Source organism: Mastacembelus armatus, chromosome 20 (genome assembly GCF_900324485.2).
Source record: "Mastacembelus armatus chromosome 20, fMasArm1.2, whole genome shotgun sequence".
Taxonomy (NCBI): Eukaryota; Metazoa; Chordata; class Actinopteri; order Synbranchiformes; family Mastacembelidae; genus Mastacembelus; species Mastacembelus armatus.
This window is the reverse complement of record NC_046652.1, coordinates 10,790,705-10,811,363: the sequence shown is the minus strand read 5'-3', so window position 1 is coordinate 10,811,363 and position 20,659 is coordinate 10,790,705. Positions and strand designations below refer to the sequence as shown.

At 38.5% G+C, this 20,659-nt stretch overlaps 1 protein-coding gene across 3 annotated transcripts in view; it reads right to left on the bottom strand.

Moving 5' to 3' along the window:
* Positions 1-8,679: 8,679 nt before the first annotated feature.
* pou6f2 (POU class 6 homeobox 2) overlaps positions 8,680-20,659 on the bottom strand; it is a 70,422-nt gene continuing 58,442 nt past the window's right edge. For all 3 annotated transcript variants that reach the window (XM_026291737.1, XM_026291738.1, XM_026291739.1), the window contains 3 exons: positions 19,369-19,522; positions 14,754-14,922; positions 8,680-9,726 (listed from right to left, as the gene is read on the bottom strand). In XM_026291737.1, the coding sequence (XP_026147522.1) occupies positions 9,219-9,726; positions 14,754-14,922; positions 19,369-19,522 (831 nt within the window). In that variant the 3' untranslated portion in view covers positions 8,680-9,218. The remainder of the gene's footprint in view (positions 9,727-14,753; positions 14,923-19,368; positions 19,523-20,659) is intronic.

Genomic DNA, 20,659 nt, shown 5'->3' with positions numbered 1-20,659 from the left:
GGCAAGATGTGAGGTGTCATTTATATTTTAGACAAAGCACCCCATTTGCAACACATTTTATGGTTTATACTATAATTATTACAATACCTTAACAGGGTCATAAGGGTATAGATTATGTTGACAATGGGGCCCCTCTTTTAGCTCGGTTCTAGGTCTCCACCACCCAAAGAGAGCTGGGTGCAGATTGCCCAGACCTGAATAGGAATAAGTGGGTGTAGATAATGCTTTGACTGAGCCCTGTGATTTACCAATGTGCATTGCGGTCACTTCAAACAACGTCAGCTCTTGTGCCGTTTAGATGCAGGGTCAGGGGCCCATTGACCCTTGGGACCCTGAGTACTGGGCAGAGACAGGTGTGTCAGACTCATGGTAATGTGGGCAAATGGGCTAAGGCCTAAATCCATCATTCTCACAGTGTGTGAATGGACTTGTAATAACCTGATTAACTGCATATTTGTTTGGGAATATCTGCTAATGAAATAGATTATCAACAGAAATGTTACAGGGGCGCATCCTGAAATTCATCTTACAAGTACAATCATGTAGATGGGAACTGAAAGAAAATTAACATATGATCCTAAATGAGTTTGTGTTTAATCAGAAAAAGGGCTTCAGTAGGGACCCACAGCAATTTATTCTCCTCCAGGGGTCACCACTGTATTAATTCAGTGAATTTAGAGAAACCAAATTTAACAACCTTAGCTTACAGATTAATATAGTCATTATTTCTAACCTCCTGGCTACTGTAATAATTTATCATAGTATAGGGAATATTGTGCTTCACTTCATTAAAAACATATTTCCCAAATTAGCTGATGGTTCTGTTTAGTAGACAATAGACCTGGCATTTTGTACTTATAGCAAAATAATAAATATTGAGTCGTGCTAAAAACTTTTTTCCATCTTTGTATGTAACTATTTCATGTTTTACAAAAAAAATCTATAACACAAAAAAATAAAATTACCTTGCAGTATAAGAGTGGAGTAAAATAAGATATTAAGTCTGGAATGAGAAAAAAAAGACTACTCTTCTTTCAGCAAAAGAAAAAAAATACATATATAGGGATAATGAGTTAGTAGTAAAGTCAAGAGTTTCTTTTACTCTCTTTAATGGGTAAACTCATTTATTATTCCAGTCTGATTAATTTTATGTGAAAATGTGATATGAAACTACAACAATAGTTTATTGTGGTCAGTTGTGGCCAGAAATGACTGCAGAGTTTGAGACTATATAAGACAGCAGGTCATTATAAAGTGACTCAGTGTGAACTTTTAAATATTGATCTTTTGTCTCCAACAACATAGAAATCTACAGGGCCGATTGCTGTCGTTGCGAGGTGGGTGGAAAAAAGAGTGAGAAGGCGTGCAGCTCTCACCTGTTTGGTTGTGATGCTTTTTCGTGTAATGTCTGCACAAAAACATGGCGCTAAATCTGCTAGAAAACAGAGACATCATGGCCTAAAGACATGTATTCAAAAACTGGCCTGCTAGAAAGTTAAATGGACTATGGGCCAATGCAATCAGCTGCTCAAGTTAGACAGGTGTGCCTGTAAAGACCCAAGCTATTAACTCCTCTACCTGCAAATACCTCACAATGTGTCATTGCTAATAATGCTGAAAAAATAGAAACAACAGTGAAAGCAAAAGGGATCATATGCATGGCCAACCTCGATTGCATGTGAGCATTGGTAATTGCACCCCCAGAGGCATCTGGGTGTGCAGAGCAGCAAAGTGGGAGACGCCTGAGCAGCTCAGGCTTCACAGTCAGTATACCAACATCTCAACCTTGAGGAGGAAGTGAAAACAAGAAGGCGGAGGAGTGGAGGGTGAGGGATATACAGACAGTTCATTTACCCAGAACATCAGCCCACTGCACATTGTCTGAAAGATAAGGGAAGTGAATGCTTCATGCCTGATGGAAAACAAAGGCAGCAATTTAAAACATCTGCATCCAACATATGCACACACTCCACCTCACCGTTTCTGTGTCCTGACTGATATTGAAACATAATCCATTTGGAGCGCCGACATGTCATAATATTTCTATCCCGCCTCCCTCTCCCCATTCAGGACAATTTCAGGTGGCTGAACAGGAATGTTTTATTTCAACAAGTCATACAGTCAGCTGGAGCTGGAGTCTTGGCTTTAATTCTCTTTAGAGAAACATATATAGAGAGAGAAATGAAACAATACAAAGAAAAAGACTTTAAATCCTTCTTAAGTAGAACCCTGGCTGTTCCTGTAGGTTCAGAAAACAAGAGGACATCCTGTATTTCTTCTCATAGTAGATCCAAATCATGTGGATATGTCTGCTCAGTTGATTATCAATTTGTTGATACACACTGAGGTTTTGCCTTTTTTCCTTATCTCAAATGAGTGTGTGAGAGGTCATCCTTTTATAATGATGGTGCAGGCACAAAATGTCCCGATTCGGGTGACTTTACACTAACCTTTACGACAGATGGCCAATGCACTCATCTACTGGTTGCCAGTTATACTCAGCAATCAGTAAGTGTGTACACCGTGTGCAGAATTAGGTACTTGTGGAAAGAAATAAAAACATAGTTGGAATAATAATTGTAAAAGCGACTGCGATTTCAACATTGTCACAGAAAATGTAGGTCAGATGTAATCAAAAGGTTAATAAAGCAGCTTCTTCCGGTTGTTTCACTAAAAAAAAACTAATGTCGGTGCATTTCCTTAAATGTATTCAGGTAAAAGTGTGAACAGGCTTTAGAAAAGTGAAGTTTTAAAATTCCAAGATACCATAAAACTTACAATTGTGCACAAATGGAAACAAAAAGTTTTGGGTATGACTCATTTTTAACAGGTTCACTTCCAAGAATGACTTATAAAAAGCTCAAACCGTGACATTTACTCCTTAATCTCTGCGTTAGGATCCTTTTTAACTGAACTGTTACTCCTCACTCAAAAGCACCGCCGTGCTTCTGCAGATAGAGCATGGAAAGTAAACTTTTATCAGCAGCCGAATACAAACAGTTTGAGATATGGGTCAGGAGCTGCATCTGCACAATTACATTGTTAATGGCAAAGACAATGAAAATAGTGAGGATAGAAAACAAAAGAATATCAAATAACTCGCTCAAGCTGCATACACCTCAGCCATCACCACTCAAAAATACATCCAATGTTTTGAAATGAGGGGGGGGAGAAGGAGCTGAAAGGAAGACGAAAAAGCATCTTGAACATCAGTTTTCAGTCTAATGTTAATAATTTATGTTGTCTGTGCTTTTTATTATTATTATTTATTTATTTACTACTTTCTTTTCAGCAGCCTGCCCGTTTTTCAAAGGCATCATGGACAGGGAAGCTGTATCAAACTTTTGAGTTTAGTTTCAAAAGGCTTTCTCCTCGTTTATTTATATATTTCTTCTTCCTTACACTTGTCTTGTTGTTATTTGGTGAGGCAAACACATGAAGCTTTGATGAGAAGCAAACCTGACATGTATTCTTCTCTACTGACCCCAAGGAAATCTAAATAAATTGCTAAATATTGTATGTAAGATGTTTTTTTTTTTTTTGTAGGCTTGTCTCTCATTAAACACATCAAATAGCCTGTTAAAGTCATTCATCTATTCAACAAAAACAGGTTAAATGTCAAATAACTTAACCCGTTAGCACCTTAACTATGAAGATTTGTACAAAACGATTCAAGGTGCTCTTGACCATGACCTTATAAATAGAGAAAGACAAGTTTGATTTTATTTGACTCAATAACCGTGTTTATGTGTCTAGATTGAAAAGATGAAAAGAGACGTCGGGCATGTTTATAGAGCATTTGTATGTTGCTGAAAACTTTGAACTCTACTGCGGCTTTTATTTGTGTTACTTACTGTATTTTGTACTTTTCTATGAAATACAAAACATGAACTTTTTTCATGATCATGAACATCTATCTCTCCTCTAAACAGAGGAGTCAGACAGAAACTCTGAACTTGATAAAATTAAAGTTTATTAATTGATTTAATTAAAGTTTTCAAGTTGTCTGCTGTGGTATAATGCTGCTCTTTAGAGTACAAACAAAATGTCACCTGTCCTGTCAATTTCTTGTCCCTGTGTTGTGTAAGCTCTAAACTCCATTTACCTGCATTATATTGGTGACGTTTTAGAGACTTGGTTTCCCAAACTGAAGCCACATACGGAAGAGGGGAAGCTATTTTTAAAATGTATTTATTCATTTATTTAAAATGTATTTACTGGTGAAAACAAAACACTCTGTAGCCCTGATGGACAATAATAGACCACAAACAGAAGATTGTGGTTCATAAAACACTGAAACTCTTGTCCAAACCTAAAAATATGCATATCTAATGTACAGGCGGAGTACTGGTCTGATCTGTCAGCTGCTCTGCCACACTGTCCTTATTCCAGCTTCTCTACCCTTATGTTTTTAAAATACTGTCCGTAAATTAGTCTGCCACCTAGTGAAGGTTATGAGAGGCGAGGAGTCGTTGCGAACAGCCAGCCGAGGAGGAGCGCTCAGGAGCAGAAAGTGTAAACCCGTCCCTGTCAGACAGAAGAGGGGGTGTTGTTTTCCTCAGAGAGACTTTATTTCCACAGATAAAGAACAAAAACCAGGGCAACATCAGTTTGGTTTTTTACATTGAGGACATTTAAATCTTTTAAAAGCCTCAAAGTACTGTCATTATCATCATCATTAATATTATTATTATGACTGTATATGCATTAGTCTCAGCTAACACTAGCTTTGGACCGGACCCTGACTTTTGTTTGTCCCAACCGTATCAAAAATGATGTCTTAATTAAAAATGAGCAGAATCATCACCTTTCTCTTTTCCTGCTTCTCATACTTCAGATGCCACAATATTAATGAATTTATATCAATTCAGTATCAAGTTTATATCTGCATTAACACAACAGCAGAAGATTTGAAGTACTTTAAAATATTAGTATGCTGTCATTTCTCGGTCTGTGTTCTTTTCTCAGCCTTGTCTTTACATCAGCCTCTTAAAATCTGCTGGTCTGTGCTGCAGGGGCGTCTCCAACCAAGAAAAAATTAGTATCCATAGCGATGAAAGCTACATAATATTAACTAAAGATAAATCAGTTCTGCTAAGCCACTGTATTGTATATACAATATTAGCACTGAGCTGAGCTAACATGTTAAAGAAGCCACTGCAGCTAGTCTGAGAGATCATTATTAGAAATATAACAGGCCAAACAGTTACATTTAAAGTGTTTTAGCATGTCCAGGTAACTTATGCACTGAGATGGAGGGGGAAAGATGGAATAAACACAGGAAACCTGAGCACCATCTAACAACCAGGTAGCCAGGCCTGGGTGGAAAACTTGACGTCCCCCCTTCCAGCATTAGGCAGAAGATGTGGGTTAAATACAATGATCAGCTGCACCACTGTCGTTCTGAAAGAGGCCATCAGGAGGACTGTGGTCTGCAGCAATGTATCATCCACATTATCACAAGGACCCAGGGTCTCCCATCAGGATGTGTCAGAACACACACACTGTGTCGCAGCTCGCTGCGTATGGAGTTGTGTAGCTACAGATGGGTCAGATCCACCTCCAAAGCTTCTAAGCATCACAACGGGAACAAGTGAAGAAGAAGGTGGTCTGGTCTGATAAATCAAAATATCTTTTACATCACGTGTTGCACAGCTGTGTGTATGTGTGTGTGTCATTTACCTGGAAATAGATGGAATGTGCTGGACTAATAGGCCCCACCTCACAACTTACAGGACTTTAAGGATCTGCTCCTGACGTCTCGGTGTCGTATAGCAGACACTTTCAGAGGTCTTGTGGAGGGTCAGAGCTGTTCTGGCAGTACAAGGGGGACATACACAGGCAGGTAGTTTTAATGTTTAGGCTGATCGGTCTACATATAATGTGTGAATAAAAATGCAAATGAGCAAACTGTATTTCACTAAAGTGTAATAAAAAAAATGCGAATCCTACCAAAATAATGAATTAATCTTTTGAACTATAGTGTTGTACTGTCACTAAAAGCACTAAGAGCAAAATATGTTTTTTAAATAATCACGTGGTGATATCTTAACGCTAGTGTGGGGCTTATCCATCATCATTGAATTGAACCATTTCTTCATTTAAGTGACATAAAAATCACAGGAGTAGTATCTTTAAAGACATTGCACTCAAAACACGACACAGAAGTCATGTCAAACAATTGTTTATTACTAATTATGGTACAAACCAATGTGACAGACTTGAAGCTTTTTTTTTTTTGTTTGTTTGTTTTTGTTTTTTATAAATACACAAAGTGCTGCTTTAACTGACCAAACAGATATTGCTCTATAGATCAAGTACAGTTTTTAGTCTATAAAAAAATGAAAACCAACCTCTGCAGGCTCTTCAGCTTTGGTTTCGAGTTCTTCGACTATTAACAAAATGTCAAACCAGTTTATCTGTTAGTAAAATTTCACAAAAGTCTTTAAAGGTGATTAACAAATCATCCTAATTGGGTTAAGAGCAACATTGCTATAATCTTCTCCTCTACATGGATCTACAGGTCTGTGAAAACTGAGGTGAACGTCACAACAAATGACAAATAATGCAGATACAATAATAATAATAATAATAAATAAAAAACAGGTGACCAGAAAGTCATGTTCTTCACAAAACATAAAACAATAATGTGTCACAGAATAAATAAAACACAAGCCTCTCCCTCCACGTTGAAGGCGAACAACGACGACAGTGCAGAATAATCACGTCTTTCCTTCTGACCTGCTGCTTCTTGTATGGTGTCTGTATGATTCTCACAAGAACTGAGGTAAACCTTGGATGAACTACTGTACATTTCTACTCTTCAGTTCTTTTATCTCTGATTCTAAAGATTGTCAACATCGTGAATCTATTTTTCTGTACAATGTGCATATCTATAGAGCTTTGGTCCAGCATTGAAAAGTTGAGCAAATGCATAACTCCTTTCTGTGTCTGCTTTGATTTTTTTTTTTGTTTTTGGTTATAGCTTTACTGTTAAGCCTCATAACAGATTCACCGCTGCTTTCTATAAATACATTTATCGGATGGGTGGTGCAGACCTATAGCATTTCTTGGCCAGATTGCAAGATTTTCCTTGACGTTTTAAGTATTTTCTATTTTGGAGGCAATATAAAATGCACAAAATCTGCATGTGTAAAAGCAGTAAAACATTGTTACTGCAGACATAAAAAACTTTGTTAAAATGCAAGGATTTATAATCAAAATTATGATTATTATAATGTCTATGCACCAAAAAATCTAGTGTCCTTTCCTGCAAACCTCGCTGACTTTTTTACAACACAGATATGTAAAGCTTTTTCATGCATGTGTGTGTCTTCTCCAGGCAGTGACGATGAACACAGGGGACTGAAAGACAGAGATAACCAATATGACAAGGAAGGACAGATATCGAGCAGACACATGATTCTGAATAAATTACATCAAATTTCACCTCACTTCAAATTAAGTTCATTCACTCTGACATCTGACACTTATTCTCAACATTCACCTTGTTTTTTTTTCATTTCTTCCTGTGACGGTTTTTGTAAGAGCCAAATATTTGTGGTGACGTCTGGAGTTTATTATTATAATTTTTTTTTTTTTTTTGCCTGGAATTTTGACATTTCTGACAAGGTAATACCATTAAAACTGAAAAGTGCTGAACACATTGAATAATTAATGAACATAATCAGAGAACAAAAATTAATTTTCATGCATGTAAAGTATGATCCAAAATAACCACAAATACACTACTGTAGTAGAAACCAATTTAAAGGTCAGAAAAATGCACATTTCCATTAAAAAAAAATTATAACTGTAAACCTTCACTTAGCTGAGAGGAATGCAGAATATAAAGAAACATATTTTTACACATTTGAATTGGAATATTAGGCGTATAAAAACAGCTGAACTAGAATGAGCTCAGTAGTTTGGTCAGTGGCAACAAAAAGGCTTCAACCATACTTAAATAGGGGCACAATTAAAGGGATTATCATGTAAAATAATGTCTCACATTCAGTGATGTTAAGAAAACTCCTATAATTACTTTACTTTTGGGCTGCTTGGTGAAATCGATCTTGGCCATGTCTATGATCCCTATTATTACCCTTTGAGTTGAAACATGCAGAGGCAAATTTTCTTAAAAGACGTTTTCTATAATGCGTGATAAGAAATTACAGTAGACACAGTTGGAGCTGTTTGACATGACAGTCTGCTTTTTTTTTTTTTTCTTTTGTTAAACTTGAGTCACAGGGTAAAACACTTTAGAAAAAGGGGGGAGAAAGCCATGTGCACAAACAAATAAAAAGGTAAAATCTTCCCCAGTCCTTGAGCTGAATGTTTATGTGTTCTTTGGCTATCAGGCTTTGGCAACAGAATGACACAGTAGCTCAAAACAAAGCTGCAGTAGACACCAAATCTCCCCATCTTCATCCCCATCATCTCAATCATGTGACCGTCCTTAGTTCACCCTCCCTCTGTCCGTCCTCTGAAACAATCCCGTGAGATTATTAATAAATACCTGTAAAGGTTGTACAAAGTTACACCGTGACTGAAAATATTTGCAGGTGAAACACAAATCCGAGGCAAACAACATTATTATGCAACTGTTTAACAGCAAAGGTTTTTTTTTTTTTTTTTCCAAAAGAGAACATTATCCGTGTGATTTCAACTTGAAGACAGCATTATTTTTTAGATATTTACATACAAACAATGAAGAAAAAAGTAAGCGAGACAAAGATAAAATGTATACTCATCCTCACACATATAGCTTAGATTTGCCAGTACAAATGTAAAAATTTAGAGCACATTTACATTACAAAATTATTCTTAGTACTCAGATGCAACGGACTTTGGTAAATAGTTTTTCGATTTGGTATGTTCTCTTTACTAAATCCCTCCACGTGGGAACCAAAAATTTGGGCAATAGTCTGGTCTGTAAGGCCAGAATCTAAAACTCTTTGAAACATCACACACATTATGTTTTTACATAATTCTCAGATATTAATCTCTTTTTTTCTTGTTTTTGGTTTTGCCAAGGTCATTTACATAACTGTGGTAATCACACTGACAACACATAGATTTTAGTTTGCAAACTCATGACTGTCCATCCAGGTGACTTGGGAACATTTTTCAGTTCTCATTGAAAGATGAGTTCATCCACCTTTGTGGGTCTTGATGGCCGCCACTTTTCCACTCCACTTCTTTGTTGGAGAGCTCGTTCATTTGGGGAGCTCCTGCAGAGAATCAGTGAGTGGGTCCATCGGTGCGGCCACGCCGAGTTCGGGCTGTTTCAAACGCTTTATTGTGTTTTTCAAGGCCTGCCTCTTGTTGCAGAACCAGACACGCACAACCTCCCTGTCATAGTTCAGTTTCTCAGCGATTTCCGTCATTTCCTGTCCGGAGGGGTGTGTGTTCTTCTCAAAGTGGCTGTTGAGAATCTCGAGCGCCTGAGGGGTGAATGAGGTCCTCCGCTTGCGTTTTTTCGAAGGCTCGCTGCCGATAAACTCAGTCAGGTTCTGCATGCCAGATCGGTGGCGGGCTTCAGCCTCGGCCATCCAGCGCTCCAGAACAGGCTTAATCTTCTGGGCGCTTTTAGGGGTGATGTCCAACTTCTCAAACCTGGCAGGATATAAAAGGCCAGGGTTCAGTTTGCCTGTCAGACTGCTACCTATAGTGTTCTCTTGGGCTTCCTGTGGTAGGAAAAAGTGGCTTCTCAGGATGGTGTGTCTGGGGAGAATTGAGAAAAAAGAATCTTACTTAGGTGCCCTGCCAGAACAAGGGATAAGCTGCCTGTCTTTTAGTCTCCTCAACCAGAATGCCACAGGGACTGAGACTAACATTCAGGTACACAGGCGAACCAGACTCCTCTGCATTCTGCACCTGGACCACCTCAGCTTTAGCAGCTACAGGTGACAGGTGCCAGTAATGTGTTAATTTTCTAGAGGAGCCTGCGGTTCTCTGTCCCAAATTGGCAATAGTGGAACAAGGAGATATTGCCAATGGCTAAAATTAGCTCCAGTGAACCAAAAACATACCAAACATCTACCTAAATGTTTTAAGTAATGTGCTGCAAAATTAAATCAACTGAAAAAGCAGGAATTACTTCTGAATATCCAATTTCTTTCCCTCAGGTGATAAAACTAAAGAGAAAAAAAAAACACTAACGCATGCAGTTAAATGTGGCACCATCATTTATTTACAAAAACAGGTTGAATTATTAATCAAAATGTACATTTAATACATTTTTCAAACTTTCTTTCATCCTCTAACAACCTCTCATTTTATATTTAATAAGAATACATTCACACACTCTAATCCTGAAAGTTTCTTTACAGCTCATAATTCTGACTTCATAGACATTTTAGCAAGTCACAGTAAGAATGGAGAATGAAACTTTTTCTAAAAACACTGCTAGTTGGCAGCTCAATGAATCTGTCAGGTGCTGTTTGTCGGTGATGAAAAGTATATGACGTGAATTAGACATGATGAAGGCGACGCTAGGTTTTGAGGAAGACGCCTGTTTCTTTTGTACTGTTTTGGTGGGTACTGAAGGGAAGGGATGTGTTTCACCCAAACGAACCAAGACCTGTCTGAGTTTTAACAGCCACGAATAATTTGGTTTAAATGGCTTTATGAAAAGATCAACAAACAAAGCTTTGGTTTAATTTAAAGTAGATTCTGGTTATTTATTTTTGTATAAGCCCAAGTAATACTGATGAGAGCCTACACAACATCACATCATCACAGTTTTTGATAAGCAACCTCTAAATGTCGTCATTACACATTATAACTTTGGTGCTTTAATAACCCACAAGATCCAGACTAGAAAGAGTAAATATTGCATTTTGTAAACTATGATGATCTAATGTAATGTTATAAAATAGCCAAGAAAGTGTGTGGTTACATGACACCGTTACAAGACGGTGTCATGGTGGTTAGCACTGTTGCCTCACAGCAAGAAGGTTCCTGGTTTGAAACCCATCAGGGGTCTTTCTGTGTGGAGTTTGCATGTTCTCCCTGTGCTTGTGTGGGTTTTCTCCAGGTACTCTGGTTTCCTCCCACAGTCCAAAAACATGTATGTCAGGTTGATTGGTGACTCTAAATTGCCCATAGGAGTGAGTGTGAGTGTGTGAGGTTGTTTGTCTCTATGTGGCCCTGTGATGGACTGGTGACCTGTCCAGGGTGGACCCCTGCCTTTCACCCAAAGAGAGCTGGGATAGGCTCCAGCTGATCCCTGTGACCCTGGTTAGGAATAAGCGGGTATAGATGATGGATGGATGGATGGATTTGATTGTTCGGGTGTAGTTAATTTTTCTGATCTTTCTGTTCACATCATAGGCAACAGAAATCACTCAGAACGGACATGTAGCGCCAACATACCATTACTAGTTTGTGAAAAAGCAACTCAGGACCAAATCTAGCTGCGATTATCTGAAGGCAATTTATTGGAAACTGCCTAATATCTGAACGTACAATCCAAACCCAGGGCTGACTGCTGGAGCTTATCTCTCATAGGCCCTTTAATATACATACAATTTATAACAACACATTATGTGTGATTGCTTGATTTAGCATGTGAGATCATTGTTTTGTGTGACCATAGACAGTATCAGAAGATGGACGATGTGTGAGCTCCCTAGAAGTGAAGGCATCGTAAGTTGATCGCCCCCTGGTGGCTGGTTGCATTATCGGTCATTAGCCCTGCCCACTCCATGTTAGCGAATGGGTTATGGGTCACACATTTTCCCCAAAGCTGACTTCTATCATTTTATGTGGAAATTATCACACTCATTTGTTGGAAATTGGTCATTAGTTTTTCATAAATTATAAAAGTGTGTGCATTTTGGATGATTTGACGGGCATCCTTATATCTGCTTGCAAAATGCGTCATAACAGCGAGATGCCAGCCCAAGATTAAAGCCAACATTTTGGCTTAAATTCTGCATACTGACAGGAAGTGCTAACATGTCATCATTCCTTATATACAATCTGTGAGTGTGACCGACTCCACTTGATGTGATCTTAGGCTGAATACATGTGTTATGCTCTCACATTTAATTATAGTCATTCTTATTTTTTGTTAGCTGGACGTGTATTGATGGCTCATCATCAAGATGAAATTCTTGTTAGCAATTAAGCAAGTAATCATCAGCTTATTAAATAAATAAAGATAATTTTAAAGGTTTTACTACCACTAAGCATGTTTCCAGATCTTGGATAAATGAGGCTAAACTGAATAATGTAAAATATAGACCTAGAAAATGAATTTCAAACACCCTTTAAAAACATCATACAGTAGGGTCTTCAGCTGGACTTTATGATCTGATTTCCAGATGAGATTTGATCAATAAACTCTGATGAGTTGGCTGGATGTGTTTATGAGATATAAATGAGTGTGATGTGCGCTGATGCTTTGGGTAAAGTACGTCCTGGACTGACAGGAGTTCGAGGGAAGCTCTGTTCTCTGTGGAACAAACAATGCACACAAGGCATTTTTAACAGCGAAGTGAGCTGTTGCAGACAACAACAGTGAGGCCGAGAAGCCCATGCATGCATGAACTTCCTCTGTTCCTCCACCTGGTTGGCGTATTTGTGCTTGTCAACAGGCAGTATTATTTATAACCCCGTCCTCCTCCTAAACAGAATGAGGAACGCTCTATACTGCGGGGAATACATTAGTAGATATGAAGAGTCACCAGAGACAGGACATTTCATGGATCAACAGGAACTGCAGATACTAAAATGAGTTGAGAGCTGCTCAGCTGGGGTATGCACTCCCTCCTCCAGTGCATCAGCATGAGGGAGAAATGGCCCTGAATGCACCTCCAGCCTCTCTGGCTCCACTTAAAAGTACCTTAGGAGCTCTGCTTAGACTTCGGCCTGAGTTACAGATTGCCTCAGGGGTTACGGTGATGAACCAGAGGCAATTCAGAGGGATCTATTTGAGAAGTATATATTTAAGATCAAGGCAAGATGAAGTCACCTATATATTATATATTAGGTATGTGCTCAGATCACCTGAACCTACTGCAGTTTAGCTTTAATATGAAAATGATGATCCTGTCTGTAGTCACAAAAATTACATTATTTCACAATTTCACTCACCTACAAGTTACTGTGTTTACTCAGTTTATCAATGATTAGAAATTAAATAGTAATTTAGGTAATTTTAGACAGTATTTCACTAGTCTTGGTAAAGCTAACTTGTAAAAAAAAAACAAAACAATTGTCTTTTTGAGAGGTTTGGCTGCTTTTGTTGTTTTTGATTGCAGGTAATTGTATATAAGTAAATCAGAGTCTGTAAGAGACTCGTGTGAGTTATTTAGTTGGTTAATTGTGAAGCCTTACTTCTTTAGTATTGATGTTTTTTAACTGGATGTGTATCTCTGGTTGATTATATATATTCACATTATTTCCTTACTGTTTGTCTGTATTCAGCTGCAAAATGCCAAATTCAAGCCAAAAGAGGAGAGACCAGCACATTGCTGGTTCAGTGCTGCCCTCATGTAGCGTCTGTGCCTGTTTAGATAAACTAATAAAATGCCTGGAAACATACTGAGCAATGAAAGGAGACAAGATGGAAGCATCTGTCAGTGTCTGTTCACTGTCTAGGTCCACAGCGAGAGCCCCAGAGCTACTGCGACGTCTCGGTTCTCCTCAAACTTCATGTCTGTGTTGATGTTAACTAAACTAAAGCATGTGAAGTTTGCCCCTACTACTTAAAACATCAGGATGTCATGTCCAATGTCATACAAACAAAAAAATTGTCTTAACGGTACGAAGAACAGTCCACAATTTGCTTATTTCTCAAGGTAATGGCTTTTAATGTATGTTATAAATATTTGAATTATGCCTTGCTGTAAATATTTCATGTGTGATTTTAAGACTTTAAACATTAGTCAGAGACGGCTGCGCCTCATAAGAACCCCGGCTCCTGTACTGTTTCACATTTTATTGGCCGTTTGATGTTGATGTGATGAAATTTTTAAAAGTGCGTGGCAGCACTGTGTCACACAAACAGTGCAGGTCATCAGCAAAGCACATTCAATGCAGAGGGACATTAAAATTAATATATGAATAAGAACAGGAATTTTACTGAAAAAAGGAGAGAAACACGTGATTTGTTTAATATTACCTTGAATTTGGAAATTGTACTGCTTAGTTCTCTTTAAACATTAATATTTGGACATGGGGTGGCCCAATTATTCAGCTCTGAAAGGAAAATGTGGCTCATTTGGCATTTTCATGCGAAATGCTAGTCAAGTGGAACAATCGGAGGGATAAAGCACTGATCGTCTGATTGTCTCATGAATATATAATGGACCATTTATGACTAAACTGTCCTTGTGGCAACAGTAAAACATGGCAATCTTATTAAGAGATCATTGCCGTCACGCTCTCTCAAATTTGAACACCGTGTACAGCAACGAGCTTTAGTAATAATTAAATGCTTTAAGTGCTTGGTGTAATACTTGTGTATGTACTTTGCATAAGTAACATGCAGCTGTCATGTTAGTGGGGGAGAGGAAGTAAAGACACGAGCCTTTCATTTGTCAGGGTGGCGATAGTCAAGTATGTATTTTGATATCTGAATGACGTCCAAACATGAAATGAAAAGGTGATGGCAGTTAAGAGCACCAGACGACTCACTGAGGCCACATGACTACATCTGTTTTCATGTGACAGAATGAGAACACACTGATTAGAACTAATGAACTGTTTAGTGTTAGACTGTTTTCTTTGTTGGCCCTCACCTGCAGATGGCAGACTGACTGTATGCCGGCCCCTCGGCGGCACTGAGAGCCTGGCCCACCTGAGTCTGTGTCAGGCCCAGAGACAGCCGGCGGATCTTGAATGCTTTGGCGAATTCACGAATCTCCTCCAGGTTGACCCCATCCACCTCGCTGGGGGCAGTCTGCGGGTCTACAATACAACAAACACATCTCATTTTATTAGCCCTCTGCTCCTCTGTCGCTTACCTCATTTTTCCGAGTGAATGAAGCAAACGTCCAGCCATATGCGATCATGACCGTCTCTAAACAACTCTAAAAACAAATTGCTGCTGTGGGTCAGAACTTATTATTTCTCCTTGCCCCTCTGCTGTAAACCATGTGTATCTTAGAGATGTTTTGAAGAATAAATTCTTCTGATACGTGAATACGGGTATGTCACGGCTCTGATGAGCACTCTCTCATACAAAAGCATTTGGACAAACCACATGCCACAGAACTTGTTAATTCAATAGACAGATTTAGAGCATATACACATAACACACATAAAACCTCTCAAATAAACATTAAAGAATGTGTATGTTATTTCATTCATCTGACCTGCATAAAGACATTTTAGGCCTTTAAACCAGCAGCAACCTTTATAAAACAGTCCTAGAAAAAAAACACACTCTCCATACAAAGAAATGCTACTTGTGAATCTCCGTATATATATGCGGCTCTGACAAACGTTTTGAAGAATTTCCCTGCTAATAAAAAGTGATTTCACATTGTACATCAATGTCAGGTGCCCTGGCATCCTGCTTACTAAAGCAAAGTTTGTGCCTCTGAATTATTCATCGTGGTCATTATCAATGAATTATTAAAGGAATCCTCCAAGCGTATTTAAGCAAAAATCTATGAGGCTGCCATCTCGTTGTGCCTCATAAGTGACGTGTAGCGTATGCGGCGCGCTCCAGACGTGTGAACACTTGGAAAATGAGGGACTGGAGCCGACTGAAACGGGAGGGATGAGCACTCACAGATTTGGGTTCCCATCATCTCCACATTGATGAGCATCTCTTCATCATTCCCAGTGGAGGCTATTTACTTAGCGGCTTGAAAAACTAATGGTAGTCTAGAGCAGCAGTTCTCAACTGGTGTGGCCTCTGCATCCACATTTTTCTTTAGACATTGAGTCATGCATAATTTAAAATTGAAACCCTTCCTAATTTATTTTGCAATAATGAATGTTGGAGTAAAGCTTTCAAAAAACAAACAGAATAGTGCATAAAAATGTTTATAAGCCAAGTTTCTAAACACTAAACCAATGGAAACAATCATTTCTGGGCCTTCAAAAGCTGGTTTTCTTTTCAACAAACTAAGTAGCTTAATAATTAACAATAAATAATAAGTTAAACAAATGAGAAAAAAAAAACAATCACTTTATAAATTACAGCCTAGATTTGTGCTATTATGTGCCAGTGCTTTATGGAGCACAGTGGAGTCAATTGTCATTCATCTGTCTTACACATATTTTGTCTTTTAGTTTAAAATATTGATTATCCATTTGATAAGTCTAGTTCCTGCAAGTTGAGTCTAAAAGCTGATACTCTGGATTTGAGGTAGAATTAGGTGACCTTTCAACTTTCTGCGGACATCTTTTTCTTAAAGCAGCTTATGATCATTCTTATAATAACCATGTAGCAAAATAACACTATACAAACAAAGGATTAGGTGCCACTAACAGTGATAAACTAAACAGTGAGTTGTTACCTGAACTGAGTTGTCTAGACCCTGGCACAAATTTGCTGTTCAAGTTCACTCTCAGGGTAGTTTTCATTCACAGCAGACAACTGTTGTCAGCAAAAAAGCTCTAAAAACCCGCTGTACACTTCCTGTTCACCAGCAAACAGCAGACAGACACAGTAAGCAGCTGGCTGGTTAACATAATGAAGCATTTAAAGAGACAGATGTTTCCCTCCGGAGCTGGCAGATGAGTGTGAGTACGGGACTTATATTCATTAAGTGGACACAACCATGACTCCAAATTAATGCTAATGTTTCCCTATAACTGCTGGACATCTAAACAAGCAACTGTTATCTCAGTGTGTCAGTGTGGTGTTTATAACCGGCTGGCCCCAGGTGGCTAGAAAAAAAAAACCTGTTACTGCAGCAGGTTTAGCAGGACTGTATTTGCATCTGGCTGAGATTCGACTGCAATATGACCCCGATCACCGATGGCTGATCCAATCACAGAACACAATCGCACTGTTCAATCTGCATTTACACCTACATTAACAACCGTTTTTCTGATGCGGGTTGAGTATCCAGATACAGACTGCTTGTTTTCACCTGAAGTGTGCTGGTAATGTGCTTACTAACGCATCTATTTAGTGTGCTAGCTTGTTGGCAGCCAGCAAAAGACTGTGATTGGATGCCAAAAAAAGTTTTTTTTTTGCAGACACACTCAGTTGACTTTCCTCAGACAAATAAAAGTAAAAATAAAAACAACCTTAATACAAAATATTGCTGACATTCGTCTTTCTGACATTTTCCCATCTGATGATTTTAAATGAGACATTTCAGACATTCTCGGCTTTTTAATCTGTTTCTGGGACTTTGTTTGTGGCCAGTGAATGCAATGACATTTCATCGTCTCCTCTGCAGATGACTCTGATTCTGTCATGGGATTTTGCTTTGTTATGTTATGTCTGCAGTAGGGAATATTGAGAGGAAGTGGTATGGCTCGTACTCAGCATAAAGCATTAATTCTATTTACCACTGAACTGAGCCACAATGATTTTGTGCAGGCTTAAAAATGGTTTATAGGATATTTTCTCAGCTACAAGTAAACATAAACTAAACACACTGTCTACAACAAGTTGATCAATGGCAACTTGTATTTTTTTTTATTAAATTCAGTGGCATTGTAGCTACCTTTGAAATGAGTTTACATGGAGTTTAGGGGAATTGCCTCTAACAAATGAAATTTATCTGAATAAAAGAGAGTTTTTAAAGGCACTAGCTGCATGCTGACAGGCTGTGGCCCAGTGATTTATAAGGCTCTGCCAAAGGCTGACGCATTGGAAGACTGAAACTTATGTTCATTATACATAGCACATGCCACTTTGGATTGTATAATAAACCAAAGAAATGACAGTCAGGAAAAATAAAACAATCGTAGCTGGTGGGGATCAGTCATAAACTGTCTAATCTGAGAGTAATGTACTGTAGGTACTGAGTCCGCCATGTTGGATCGCCAGTCTGTGACATTAAAACAATGGTTCACCCAAATTACAAAAACGCATTTATTCTCTTACAGCTGGTGGTTTCAGTGACCCAAACAGTTTTGCTTTTAATTGTGCAACTTTTGGAAGGTCAACTTCTGATATTTTCACCTCATCCATAAAACGATGAAGGTTAACTGAATTTCATTTGTGGTACTTGAAACAGGGCGACAAACTGGTGCACTGGTTAGTGCCATGATCTAAGAGCTTGGCCAGTGTTGGCTGTGATTGGTTTCAACCCCTGTGACCATCAAGGATAAGCGATATAGATAATGGATCAATGGATGTTCATTTAGCAGATTCAAAAACTGCCTTGAAACAAAAAAAATATCTTTTTAGAAATTGTGTCCTTGTTACTCTGGATAGTGCACAAACCATGATGTCAACAGTATGAAGTAGTTCCAAATAAACCTGCTTACAATGAGATTGTTGAACTATCATCCTGTCATGTAATTTCCCTCTCTCCTTGAATGTAAATATATTCTTTAATACGAATGAAAAAGGTTTAGGAAGAATAAACATTCCTGGTTTCAAAAATCATCCAGAAATGAGTGACATTATGTTGAGACAAAAGGAGTAATAAGGCAACTGGCCTCAAATAAAGAAAAACTGTACTTTCTAAAGGTTTTAAAGCAGAAGTCAATGAATTGGTCCTAATACGGAACCAAATCAATTCCTGTGTCTCAAAACCCATCAGTGATTTACACTATCAAACTTGTTTGAATGAACGTGGGCACTGTAGCTTACGTTCAATCCCACCCTCATACTGCTGTAAAATACTAGAGATAGTATTTAACAGATGTGTGTCAATCCACTGCTAAAAGTAGCCCCACGCAACTGCCCTAGTTAATCCTGTTTGGAAGTCCACAGGTGATTTGAAGAAAATTATTTAGATTTGCTGCACTGTAGGAAAATCTAAAAGTACTGAGAGATGAACTAATGCATTGCTGGTTTTGATTCTGTCGTGGGATCTGTTGACAGTAACAAAAGTATAATATACTGCCAGCTTTGATCTTTAAAAAAAGGACTGAGAGCCAAACAGGCTACAATTTAGTAAAGGGGTGTTTCGCATTTTTGCTTGGTTATTCAGAGCACCTAGACAATGAGAGACAAATTGCCCTTTGAAAGCTGCGAGTGCCGCAAACAAAAGTCCATTAAACTCCATTGTATTGAGGTGGTTCTGGAAGTCTGAGACATAAAATAGTATCTGTTTAAGTCCAACTAGTGGTATGTGAGAAATATTTTGTTATTTATGTGAACTGACCATTTATAGCATTATATGTCATATAGAAACAATAGGAGGGATATGTTTTTTTTTTTTAATCCTTGTATTTGAAGGCATTTTATGTTTTTGTGTGTTGGACACTTACTGCTGACTAGCTGCCCCACGCTGAGAGCTGAAGAAGAGGAGGAGGTGGAGGAGGAGGAAGAGGCCTGGTGGAGTGGACTCTGTCTGTGGGGCATGTGGAGCAGGTTGGGCTGAGATGATGCTGAGCCTGTCTGACCCTGCTGAGCCTGAGGCAGCTGGACACATACACAAACACATACACAGAGCTCATACATCATATCGACAGGATCCATTACAAATTTCCATTACACCCTCTCGCCATCATCATAATAATCATCATTTATAGTAATCATGTCATTATGGTGATCTGGCTACAGTCTAATCAACCAATTATTAAATGAGACACTTAGAAGATGAATATAATGAGATTTGCCTTGTACCTGATGATAAATTAATGTTAATTACTGCCTGCAGAACTTAGACTGACAGAAGAGAATATAGTGTCAATAGTCTGCTCAATAGACTACAGCAGTGGTTTACTATTACAGGAGAGCTTGAGAGTCTCAAAGGAAGTAGATGCTGGTTCAGCTCAGGTACTCCACTGTCTCTATGAGCTTCATAATTGCTAGTCTGCAGAAATCAACTCAGTTTAAACAAGATAACAGCTCATGACAATTAGGGCCTTCTCTCACTCTCTTGTCATCAGGTTGGGGGAAGATGCAAATAACGGCAGCCTGAATCAGAAATAAAAACATGTGGACACAGCAGTCCCCATATCAAACATAATTCATGATCCACAAGCTAGTGCTCTGATGGTGAGAAAACAATGTATTTTCATGTTTTATGCACATTTGAATTGCTTTTACAAGATCAAGATGATATGTCTTCACTTTTAAAGCGAAAAGCTGTCTCCGCCATAAGCTGGGTCGGCTTCTTCTCTCCTTCTTTGCTATTAATTATTTTCTCTGTGGCATGTGTTTGTTTGGATGGTGGGGGGTGTCAAAAGCGATGCACACACTGTCAGGACTGTTGACAGGCACGGAGAATTATCTAGCTCACTGGAAATATTCTAGACTGCAGGCTCTGACAACCGTAAATTATGCCCGTGGAACAATGTGTACATGCAGGCTTTGAAGGGGAAACAAAAGCATAAACATTATTACAAATGCATTAATTCATTCGAGAGTATAATCTGGTGTTTCAAGGAGCCACAATTAGGTGTCCATCTGCTGCGAATTCATCCATTCGTGGCTTCTATGTGAACTTTTACCCTGTAATTCTGCGCTGACATTGCCATTATCAAGTCAATAACATTTCATTGTTGCGTGCATGCATCTGGCACCACACTGTATAGATCCTCAAATTGGGAGGTG